Source organism: Monodon monoceros, unplaced genomic scaffold (assembly GCF_005190385.1).
Source record: "Monodon monoceros isolate NGI ecotype Baffin Bay Population unplaced genomic scaffold, NGI_Narwhal_1 Super_Scaffold_3, whole genome shotgun sequence".
Classification (NCBI taxonomy): domain Eukaryota; kingdom Metazoa; phylum Chordata; class Mammalia; order Artiodactyla; family Monodontidae; genus Monodon; species Monodon monoceros.
Genome location: NW_021703780.1, coordinates 77478814 through 77491295, shown reverse-complemented (window position 1 = coordinate 77491295; position 12482 = coordinate 77478814). Strand labels below are relative to the sequence as shown.

General features: G+C 41.7%; 1 protein-coding gene and 1 long non-coding RNA gene across 12 annotated transcripts in view; one reads left to right on the top strand and one right to left on the bottom strand.

The window, feature by feature from the left end:
• The window catches only part of ADAMTS9 (ADAM metallopeptidase with thrombospondin type 1 motif 9), a 220343-nt gene that overhangs the window by 75637 nt on the left and 132224 nt on the right, over positions 1-12482 (top strand). For all 6 annotated transcript variants that reach the window (XR_003796732.1, XM_029243139.1, XM_029243140.1 and 3 more), the window contains exons 23-26: positions 2188-2307; positions 4926-5030; positions 5163-5330; positions 7318-7587. Coding sequence is in view for 5 of the 6 variants with exons in the window: in XM_029243139.1 (XP_029098972.1) it covers positions 2188-2307; positions 4926-5030; positions 5163-5330; positions 7318-7587 (663 nt within the window). In the remaining variant the exon portion in view is untranslated. The remainder of the gene's footprint in view (positions 1-2187; positions 2308-4925; positions 5031-5162; positions 5331-7317; positions 7588-12482) is intronic.
• LOC114907454 overlaps positions 7606-12482 on the bottom strand; it is a 39639-nt gene continuing 34762 nt past the window's right edge. For all 6 annotated transcript variants that reach the window (XR_003796734.1, XR_003796739.1, XR_003796738.1 and 3 more), the window contains one exon: positions 7606-8223. This is a non-coding gene — a long non-coding RNA (uncharacterized LOC114907454). The remainder of the gene's footprint in view (positions 8224-12482) is intronic.

The following is a 12482-nucleotide window of genomic DNA, read 5'->3' as shown; positions in this document are numbered from 1 at the left end:
TTATGATTGTCTCCTTATGTTTTAAAAACTAAAAATAGGATTGTATTTCATCAATTTTTTGTTAATTGAAGTAAAACTCACGAAACAAAATTAACCATTTTAAAGTGAACAAATCAGTGGCATTTAGTACATTCAGAATGTTGTACAACCACCACCTCTATCTAGTTCCAAAACATTTTTGTCACCCCAAAATACTCATTAAGCAGTTACTCCCCATTTCCCCTTCACCCCTGCAGCCAACAATCTGCTTTCTACCCCCATGGATTTACTTATTCTAAGTATTTCGTACAAATGGAATCATACAATACGTGACTGTTTGTGTCTCCAGCTTCTTTCACATAGCATGATGTTTTTAAGGTTCATCCATGTTGTAGCACACATATGTACCTCATTCCTTTTTATGGCTGCATAATATTCCATGTATGGATATACCGTAATTTATTCATCCATTTATCCCTCTACAGACATTTGGGTTGTTTGCACCTTTTGGCTATTGTGCATAGTACTTAATTCTTCTATAAATGTTTGGTAGAATTCACCAGTGAAGCCATCTGGTCCTGGACTTTTCTTTATTAAGAGGTCTTTGATTACTGAGTCAATCTTTTTACTTCTTATAGGTCTGTTCAAATGTTCTGTTTCTTTTTAAGTCAGGTTTTGTGATTTTTTTGTGTGTTTCTGGGTAATTAGTATGTGTTTGGAAATTTGTGTGTTTCATCTAGATTGTCTAACATGTTGGCATATAATTGTTCACCATACTTTCATTATCCTTTTTTATTGCTGTAGAGTCAGCAGCAGTGCCCTTGCTTTCATTTCTGATTTTAGTTGTTTGCGTCTTCTCTCGTTTTAGTCAGTCTAGGTAAAGATTTATAAATTTTGTTGATCTTTTTAAAGAGCCAACTTCTAGTTTTGTTGATTCTGTTGTTTTTCTATTCTAGTCTTTTTTTTTTTTCCTTCTGCTAGTTTTGAGTTTAGTTTGTTCTTTTTCTAGTTCCTTAAGGGGTAAAGTTAGGTTATTGATTTGAGATCTTTTTTTTTTAATAATATACGTGTTTACAGACAAATTTCCCTCTGAGCATTGCTTTTGCTGCATCTTTATATTTATTAAAACATAAATTTTATGTTTTATTTTTGATTACATTCATCTGAAAGTACTTTCTAATTTCCTTTGTGATTTCCTCTTTCATCCACTGGTTATTTAAGACTCTGTTGTTTTATTTGCACATATGTGTGAATCTTTCAGTTTTCCTCCTGTTATTTCTTTCTACTTGTGGCCAGAGATGATACTTCGTGGGATTTCAGGGTTTTAAAATTTATTAAGACTTGTTTTGTGGCCTAATATATGGTCTGTACTGGAGAATGTTCCATGTGCATTTGAGAGGAACGTGTAATATGGCAGGAAGGCAATAAGCAAAAATATCTCAACACTTTCCTACTGAAATTTGGCAGTAAGCACTCACCTAGTTGCTTTAAGTGTTTGATTAGCTTCCAGAGTTAAAAAAAAAAAAAAAAGATTCTGCCATTTTTTGCCAGCTTAATCGTTGCTTCAGTGGAGGGATCAACTCTTGGAGCTTCCTGAACTGCCATTTCCATGACGTCACTCCCTCTACTTATTGTTTTTTAGATGCTCTTTAAATCTAACAGTTAGGCTTAGTGGCTACATTTTCCTTATGATCTGTTTGCCATGGTGCATTTAATTGACTTTTGGTTCTTGCCTAGCTAAGTGATTTCTAATATTTTGCCTTTTATAAATAATATTGCAAAGACCATTCTTATACAAAAATATTCATGCAAACTCTGATAATCGCTTTAGGAAAATTTTCCAGAAGTCAAATAACTATATAAAGTACCTATTTTAGCCACAGCATTCTGCTAGGTAGAGTGTGAAAGATGTAAAAATGATTGAAATGTACTCCCCTCTTTCCAGGGGTTCACAGTCAAGGAACTGAACTCCTACAAACATAATTCCAATGGGAGGCAGAAATAATTCCATGTAATATCTTGATAATCGATCAGTATAATTTGTACAGAGTAGGATTACCTGCTTTTACGTAATATCTTTGAGTGCCAGCCCTCTGGCCCACTATGATGGAAATATTTTTTCTCTTGTAGAATGTTATATAGGTAAAGTTAGGGAAAGAGAACATTGGCTAGATTGTTTATACTTTCTGTTTTATTTCTTTCCCCCAGTGCAGTGTCACTTGCGGACAGGGATACCAGCTAAGAGCAGTGAAATGCATCATTGGGACATACATGTCAGTGGTGGATGACAATGACTGCAATGCAGCAACTAGACCAACTGATACCCAGGTAAATTTCCTTTGTCAAAATCAGTTATTGGCTTTGGGCACTGATGCCAAAACTTGCCAGGAGCTCAGTCAAAACTGAAGTCCTTTCATAGTTAAGTATGTAGGTAGAGGAAACAGTAACTGACTAACTAAATTGTTCTGGATTTACTTATTTGTTACATTCTGGATCTAATATTTTGATGTACCAGTTTTGTTCTTCTCTGCTTATTGGAATTGTATGTAGGCTTGATTCTGATTCTTACTGGGTGGCAAAGGTTGACTCTTTGGGCTGGTTTTCTTGAACTCATATTTTTTTAATGATTTCAATGTAGGGTTTGGCAAATAGTATCATATGTTCAGGCTGCATGTGCTGGAGCTGGCTTGTTCTAGCTCACAAGCGGTGGTTGGTAAATTTTCAGAAATTTTGCAAGCTGGTTGTTAAATTCAGCCATTATTAAAAATTGAAAATAAAAACCTATAAATAAATAGATGATATTAAAAATTAAGTTGAGAAATACTCACTTTTCCCTTTCTAATTATTTTCCTGTAGTTCACTCTCATTTACATTACATTTGTACGTATTTGCATGGCGGAAATACTGTACAGTGGTGAGCTACTGCACATCCCTTTTTAACTCTGTGTTCATTGATATCAAGTTGGTAGCTTGAAATTGGCCATGGTGAGAATACTTACACCACAGAAATCAGTACATGCTGTAATTCAGAGTTTAATTGATTGTTGTATTGATTGTTTAGACTCAAAAAAGTGAGGGAACAAATGTTAATAATGCAGACTAAACTTTTAAAAGCCTTGTGTCTGCAGCTGTTATGTTGTAAACAGCATAAAAAAATAAGGAAATATTTTTCTGGTACTTGAAAATTATTTGCTGGTTCAGCAAAGAAATTGTTCATGTCATCGGGTGAGTGAGCGAAGTTCTGACATACATCTTCATTGTTCCTCTTTCACGATACTCTTAAATATAAACAGAATATCAACTGACATTCATGTCAGAACTACACTTGTCCAGCAACGACAACCATCGCTCAGCCACAGATTCAAGAGTTCAGCAAAAACAACAAACGTATTCTGTAAGAATCAATGCCTCTATGAAATTTAAATTAAAGAATTGTATATTTTATTGTTATTTGTAAATTTTATGCTACACATTCTTTATACCAGAAAAACTTATAATAAACAAGCATATATATACATGCATAGGTGCATGTAATATGTGTGTATGTATATATGTATATACACATACATATCTGTACACACGCATAAGCACGCCTTGTTTCTCGAGAGAGCTAGTTGGTAATCATTCACCAGCACACTATTCCATGTGGACCTTGATTTTGGCATCATTTGTGTAAGGAGAATATGTAAAGAGAAGACTGGGGTTTGCAGATCAGCTTTGCTAATTGCAGAAGACAGGATTTGAACCCAGACTACACCCAGAAGTTATGCTCTGAGGCCCCATCTGGCCACTGTACTGCCTCGGCTCTGAGTGCCCTCAGTCTGCTACTTGGCAACATGTGTTGTTGATGGATGCGGAGTCTCAAAAAAGGAAATGAATATGGCAGTGTTGTTCATGCTGTCATTGCTGATCAGTTAACCAAACACCGCTTGTGACTTGTGTCATCTTTATTTTTTTTATTGAAATGTTCCAACCCACTGCATGATAAATGCCTGGGAATTAGCTGCGACATCTAAACACGCAGAATGTAAGGTCTTAGCGACTCCCTTAGAGATTCACAACATACGTTTCTAGGTTATTCAGTAATATCCATGGACTGACTGTAGGGCAGCTCTTGCAGCTGCAGCATGTGAATAAATTTTTCACTGTGCGACAAGTTCCCTGTGCCATTCTTTGGACCCAGGCAGAGGAATAGGCAAGGTCTGAACCAAATAACAGAATTTCCTGTTCCGTTGGTAAACTTCCTAAAGTCACTTCCGCACTGAGCCTCCAGCACTTTGCACTGTGCCCGGGCATCCTGGGCATTTAATGGGTATGTATTTAATCCAAGAACATTTGATAACCACTGAGGCTGGGAACGATTGTGAACAGGTGTGTACTTCCGATTTCCCATTTGGAAATCTGGGAATATTACCTACGCATGGATAACCTCAGTCCATCATAGGAATTGCCTCTGAGTGATTGAGGGTGTGATATGAATTCTAGGCTTTGTGATATTGAATACACACCTCTTGTATCTAGAGTTGACCTTCTTCGGGGCCTCAGGAGCTATCTGCGGGTACACTCGGAAAGCAAGTTCATGGTTAGCAAAATCTGATTAAGAAGCGAATTGAAATGTAGAAGCAGAAATTGGCCTGCAGAATGTTTCAAAACATTAACAGTTAATCATTTTAAAAGGGTATGCTGCTCTTTCCTAAATTGTGTGTCATTTTACAATACCTTCTTCACACAAACAGGTAAATAAATGTGGTTTTGTATTAAGGCACCCACAAAGGGACTCAGATTATATCCCATTTCACAGTTGAATTTGTAGTTGGGGCTGAGAGGTGTCACGTGACTTGCCCCAAATCACCCAGAAGTCTGAGATCTTAGAATTCTTAGTCCTTATATTTGTATACGCCATGACTGAAAGGTAACTTTGGCTTTTTCTTCCCGTCCGCGTCTAGGACTGTGAATTACCATCTTGTCACCCTCCCCCCGCTGCCCCAGAAGCAAGGAGAAGCACACACAGTGCTCCAAGGACCCAGTGGCGATTTGGGTCTTGGACGCCAGTAAGAACGGAAGAAGTAGAGAGGGTGGGAGGGAAGGCAGACGTTCTCTGACACGACTTGAGAAAGTAGGTTTCTATCCAGTGAGTGACTGTTTCAGATAACATTTCTGCATTGTTTTATTCCAACACCCAGTGCTCAGCCACTTGTGGAAAAGGTACCCGGATGAGATATGTCAGCTGTCGGGACGAGGATGGCTCTGTGGCTGACGACAGTGCCTGTGCCACCCTCCCTAGACCAGTGGCAAAGGAGGAATGTTCTGTGACCCCCTGTGGGCGGTGGAAGGCTCTGGACTGGAACCCGGTAAGCAAGTGAATTCTTTGGAATTGGGAGAGGACTGGGGGAGCTGTAAGGAGGATGACTAGTCGTGGGTCCCCAAGGTCAATGGGCACTGTTTTAGAATTGGACTTGGTTGTGAGATGTTCTTCTCCGCGTATGTGCAGCTGGTATGAATCTTAGCCAGATGTGCAAGAAATGCACATTTTTAAAAAATGTGTAAATCAACTTACAACCCCTGAAGCCCACATCCTGTTGGGCTGGTTGGAAAATGCAGTCTTAACTGAACCAAGTCACATTAGAATGTAGTAGGCTTGTGCAGTACCAGAAGTAGCAGGGAGAAGTGGGGGGGAGTAAGGGGAGGGCCTCAACTTGCATCTGGGTGCCTCCTGCATCCCGTGGTCCCTTCAAGTCCTGTGCCTCTGGCTTCCCTGCCGAGAGGGCGAAGTAGGAACCCTCAGGCAATGCTGGGGACCCAGCCTCCTGTGCACAGCAGGAACCACCTGTGGACTTTTATAAAAGTAGAAAAAAAAAAAAAAAGTAGAAAAACCTTTGTGTTCAGGTAACTCCTGCTTTCTGCCTTGCAAAAGTTCCCAAGTCCAGGAAATAAATACCGAGCTTAGGACAGGTGAAGAGAATGGAGATGAATATCTCAATAAATAACCATAATACATATATGAAATGTGAGAGCTGGATTCAGAGAGAGCTGTGTAAAAATCCGGACATTGACATTAACTGGCTGCATGACCTTGAGCAGTCTGGTGTTAGTCCTTGAACCTCAGCTTCTTCTGCTCTTAAAAGAGGCCAAAAAGAATATCTACCTTATAAGGCTGTTGTAAGGATTATTTGAGATTCTGGCTGTTAAACGCTTAGAACAAAGAAGGTGCTCAGTAAATGGTAGATAATCCCACTCTCACGCCCTGAGCTTCCAAACGTACACATGTACATCTATCAGATCCATCTGTCTACTCACCAGGTATTTAGAAAGAGCAGTGACTGACAAATAAGAAAGTCCTTGCCTTTATGAAGATCATTCCAATGGCAAGTCCAGTCAATGAGCAAATAAAGGTAGAAATACATGATATAGCACCAGATACTGATACATACCAGAAAAAAGGTCCAACACAGTAATGGCAGAGAGAAAGGGGTGATGTGCTTTTAGACAAGGTGGTCGGAAAAGGCCTCACATTGCATTGAGCAGGGCTTGCACGGAGTGAAGCGGTGAAGCACATGGACATCCGTGTTGCACAGCAGAAAGCAGAGCCGCTGCAAAGACCCTCAGACGGGGGTGTTCTTGGCCTGCTCAAAAAGCATCCATAAGGCCCGTGGGGCTGGAGTGCGGTGTGGAGAGTGATAAGAGATGTGTCAAAAAGGTAGCCAGGGCTTCCCTGGTGGCTCAGCGGTTGAGAGTCCTCCTGCCGATGCAGGGGGCGCGGGTTCGTGCCCCGGTCCGGGAAGATCCCACATGCCGCGGAGCGGCTGAGTCCATGAGCCGTGGCCGCTGAGCCTGCGCGTCTGGAGCCTGTGCTCCGCAACGGGAGAGGCCACAGCAGTGAGAGGCCCGCGTACCGCAAAAAAAAAAAAAAAAAAGGTAGCCAGTGGCCACGTCATGAAGGGCCTACTAGGTCAAGGTAAGGACTGTGGACATTATTCACAGTGAATTGGGAAGTCACTAGGTGAATGACATGATCTGACTATAGTTTGCAAGGGTCATGGTTTATGATATGTGGATAACAGGCTTGGGTTGGGAGGAAGGTGTCAAGATTACAAACAAGAGCCCAACTGAAAGGCCACTGCAATAGTCCTGGCAAGGGAAGGCGGTGGCCTGGACTAGGGAGGTGATGGCAGAGATGGTGGGAAGTGGCTGATGGGGATGTATTTTGCATACTGGTCCGACAAGACTTCTCCATGAAAATGACCATGAGGTGGGAAGAAAAGAGACAGGGAGATGCCAGGGTTTTGAGCCTGAGCGACTGTCTGAACCACCCTTTCTCTTTCTGAACGTCCAATGTAGTGCTCCGTGACGTGTGGGCAAGGGAGGACCACCCGGCAAGTGGTCTGTGTCAACTACAGTGACCACGTGATCGATCAAATCGAGTGCGACCCGGATTATATCCCAGAAACCGACCAGGACTGTTCCATGTCACCATGCCCTCAGCGGACCCCAGACAGTGGCCTCGCTCAGCACCCTTTCCAAAACGAGGGTTATCGCCCCAGGAGCGTCAGCCCTAGCCGCACCCACGTGCTCGGAGGAAACCAGTGGAGGACTGGCCCCTGGGGAGCAGTGAGTATTCCCTGAAGCCTTTGCGAATTTGCTTTCTTCTCTTTCATTTGATGTAGTGCTTGGAGGGAAACAAACTAGAAACACCTCTGGAGCATATTTATGTCAGAAGGGATTGCCACTGTGCATTTTCATTTGTTGAGGTTAATTGCAGTCCCAGAAGAGGTGTCACTTGAGACAGTCTGCCCGCACCTCTAAGCTACCTTAACTGGGTGGAGGGGAGGGGGTGTCACTGCTGGATGATTTGATCAGACAGCTTCCTGGAAGGTAATGTGAAGCTGTGATGATTGATCCTGGAGGTGGCAGGCAGCTCTTACCTGAAGGAAGATTAGAAGGGCAGAAGAACTTTTCTGAAAGGGAGTTTTTAATGAAAGTCATTTTCCTTCTTGCTATCTTCCAGATGAGTGTAGTCTTGAAGTGTCACAATTGCTATGCCATTTGTAGTAGTAGATCATTGTCTTGGATTAGGAGAGAAGGAGTGGGCTGGGTAAAATCTGTGCTTAGAGGGAAAATTCCATACCTGAATGGTTATCAGCACAGGCTTTAAGGAAAGATGCCTCTGTTTGATCCAAGGACTTGTACTTTCAGATTTTGGTGTCTTTGGCAGGTCCCCTCTCCTCTTTGAGCCTGTTTCCTCATCTGTAAAACAGAGTTAACAGTAACTCCAACTTTCTTGGGTTGTCGTAAGAATTAAATACAACGATGCAAATAAAGTGTTTTACACTCTGCCCACCATCGTGAAAATTTAATAAATGTCGACGATTATTTTTACTGTTATCATTATCTTTGTCCTTCAAATTAGGAAGACCTTGACAAATAATATTTAGCTAGCATTCAAAGGAAAAATATGCTCTCGAAAGTTTCAGAATTTTTATTGAATAATTTTCCAAAAAATAATTTTATTGTGGAATACTGGACATGTCTAAAGGAACTTCAGGAGGGGTAAGGTAGCAAGAGACCCTGGGGAGGTATGGGGAGTTTGGTGTTTATTAATCACTCACGAAGTCTTTTTCATTGTTTACTATTCATTTCCTTCTAGTACTGCTAATTGTGTTTAATTATTTCTGGACTAAAACGCATTAGAAGGAACCTGTCCGTTTCCCACCATGGTTGTGTTTCAATAAATTAGGTTTACTTTCCTGTGAATGCAGATGGCCACTGAGTGTTTTCACACACTGCACCTGTTGGTTGTAAGCAGAACATCTGCCTGGGACCTTCACCACCTCATTCTCCTCCCTTACTTCCCACTTTGAGGCTTCCTTTGCCTGGGTTAGAAGAAATTTGGGTTCTGAGAAATTAAAGGGTGATCAAGAGAGGTCATCACTGAGTGTCCCATGATTTTTCCAGTGGAAAAAAATCACAACGCAAACATGTGTATTCTGATGATAACACTAGAACTTTAAAAAAAAAAGGGCACTGAAAGCTATTCTTGTTTAGGACTACATTTGTGGATAATGCATTCCTTTAAGATTGAATGATTCTGCCCTTGGGCAGAGTTCCCAATTAGGGAGGATTAGGTAACCTTTTTGCAGCAGTGGGCAATACCATTCTTCTCATTGTGCCTGTTTTTTGTTTGGGGATTTTTTTTTTTTCTAAGTTAAGTGAGGCTGAAGGTGGACAATGTGATTTTTCAGCTGTAGGCTGGCGTGCCTGACTTACTCCCAGGAGAGTGTGGCATGTGTATACATCTCTGCGTGGTTTGGGATGCATGGTTCTTCCTGCCTGCCACAGCAGGAAAGGCAGCAAAGAATCATGAACACTAGAGAATGGGAATCTAACGTTTCCAGTAGTTTCTGGAATCAGAACCTCATTTTACAGTATGTTTTTGCGTAAACCTGAACCTTCTGTAAGTTTTTTGGTGTGTTACCAACTAGGGGTCTCTGGTTGCAAGCAAAAGAAAAGGAATTGATTCCTTCAAGGGAAAGCAAAACAAACAATACTGTTCATTTAGCCCCAGTAGAGACTGGGACCAGAACATCTTCAGGGATCTAGCTAGGGGTTGGCAAATTTTTTCTGCAAAGGGCCAGGTAATAAATATTTTCAGCTATGTGGACCATGCAGTCTCTGTTGCAGCTAACCAGCTCTGCTGTCTTAGCACAAAAGCAGGCATAGACAATATGTAAACACATGGAAATGGCTGTGTTTCCATAACACTTTAGTTATAAAAACAGCTTGCAGGCCAGATTTGGCCCCCAGGCCAAATGCCAATCTCTGATCTCTAGATGAAACAGTAGTATCTACAGTATAATTTCTTTTTTTTTTTCTTTTTTTTTTTTTTTTTTGCGGTACGCGGGCCTCTCACTGTTGTGGCCTCTCCCTCTACGGAGCACAGGCTCCGGACGCGCAGGCTCAGCGGCCATGGCTCACGGGCCCAGCCGCTCCGCGGCATGTGGGATCTTCCCGGACCGGGGCATGAACCCGCGTCCCGTGCATCGGCAGGCGGACTCTCAACCACTGCACCACCAGGGAAGCCCCAGTATAATACATTTCTTTAAGGAGTTTCTGTCTTAACGAACCCTTTTCAACTCTGAACCACCCTTGAGTTGCTCTGCTCATGATTCAAATTCCCAGGAAAGTGTGATTGGCAGCCCGTTCCTCTTACTCCTTGATCAGGGAAATGTAGAGCATCTTAAAACACAGTGCCACTAAGATGACATCCATTGGCGGAGAAATGATTCCTTAAAGGAAAATTGGGCTGCCAGGTGTTAAGGGGAAGTATAGTAGGCAGATAAAAATACCAGATGTCCATCATCTCTTGCTTCCCTAGTGTCCATTCTCTCTTGTTTTGTTCAGTGTGGATGATAGGTACAGGGTTTGTTCGAAGAAACGTTTACCTGGGAAAATATGTCATCTAAAGAGGACAGGAAAATTGTTAAAATAAGTCCAGAGTGAAATTCTGCAACATGAGAATGGAACTAAGAATCCCTGTTAATCAAAAAATGGCAAAATTGGACCTAGAGAAAGATGATATACAATACTTCACCTGTGTATGGGAGTATAAAGACCCAGGCCGATGCTGGGTTCAGAACTGTGCAAGCACAAGTTCTAGACTGTATGGCGCAATTGCTTGGCCCCCAGCTGAGCGCTACATCTGTTTGGTCAGATTCTCAATAGGAAGTATCTGACTGGTCACTGGGCAGCCAGTAGATTAGTTGACCTTGGATTTGTTATCCTTCCTTGCTCCACTCAGCCATATTGAAGGGAGGGTAGCATGTGGTTTATGGAACTGTTGCTTCTAGAAACTCTAATTGGATCAGGCAGTAGATCCTGTGACCAGCACTATAGGATCTAATAGGGATACAAGTATGACATTGATCCCCTCTGAAGGAGCTTACCATTTTATTGGGACAATAACACAGGTGACATAATAAATAATACAAGATTTTATTATCAAAGGAAAAATTCAAGGGCCAAAATATATATATTCCAAATCTGTTTACAATATGGAAGGTCCTTCCTAATGTTTTAAATTCTGGTCCCCAAACAAAGCTGATTAAAATAATAGTTCTCTGTGTTTCTCACATAATAAGCTGTTTAAAAGTAGAAAACAAATATTTTTAAGTTTCAAGTAAGTATATCAAAATCCTCAGAGAATAGAGGTAGGATTTTTGTAAATCAAACATTACCGGGCTTCCCTGGTGGCGCAGTGGTTGAGAGTCCGCCTGCCGATGCAGGGGACACGGGTTCATGCCCCGGTCCGGGAAGATCCCACATGCCGTGGAGCGCCTGGGCCCGTGAGCCATGGCCGCTGAGCCTGCGCGTCCGGAGCCTGTGCTCCGCAACGGGAGAGGCCACAACAGTGAGAGGCCCGCGTACCACACAAAAAAAAAAAAAAAAAAAACACCTAAATATTTGCTCAGACAGAATTCATAAATCTATTTTCCTGCTCTACATTTAAAAATTAAACTCAGTATTTTTGAAAATCATTTATAATTTGACCAGCATAGGCAGGGAAATTGAACTGAAGTCCAGTACAATAAGCAAAAAATAAACATTTTCACATCTTTATATGGAAGAAGCCAACCAGCAAGGAGCAGTATTTATGGGTATTTTGAAATAACACTGGTTTGAGCTGGGGTTTGATAGCACAAATCAGCCATTGGAACCCGGAACTCAAAACAATGTTGCAGATGCAGTGGGAGACTTGATAATTCCTGAGAATTGGATTGCTTGGAGGAATAGATGGTTGTTTTACAAGCAAACAGATTGTGCAAGTTAAGGGTCAGAGTGAAGGAGACTAGCAAACACATCGGGTTTCAAAAGATAAGGAAATTATGGAAAGAAAAAAACACTCAAGATGTAGATAAGTAAGAGAGCTATGAGAAGCTTGTGTGGGAAATTAGCTGAAGGGTGAACATAATTCTATGACAACCGTGAAAGGGAGTAAGCAGTTGGCTCGTGCACCTGAAGAGAGGTCTGTCAATATGGAATTCAAGTTCACTGGGGAATAAAAATAAAGAAGGAAAACAAATCTTGCTACCGTTAGCCTCCGAAGTAGAGGCTTCTGCCAAGGGAGAGACAGGAACGTTACCTGCAAGGAAATGATATGTAAGTGACATTCCGTGATGCTTTCCTTGGGTAATTGAAGGAGTTAGTACAGAAGCTTAATTTCAGCAACTGGCAATTCCTGAATCATGTGATTTGACCCCGGTGTTGAATGGGAAGTTAAATGTTGTTTCTAAATAAGCGCTTGCAGTTTTGCAAAGAAGAGAATTTCCCAGTAGACTGTGGTGTCAGTCAGCACGTCTGTACCTCTCAGAGATGCAAAGGATGAATAGGACAGCTTTGGAAATCCCAAGACATGATCACTCATTAGGCATTGATGAAACACCTGCTGAGACCTAACCTGCTCAAGGGGGGAGCCGTGTTTCTGCCCTCCAGGTGTTGCTAAGACGTGA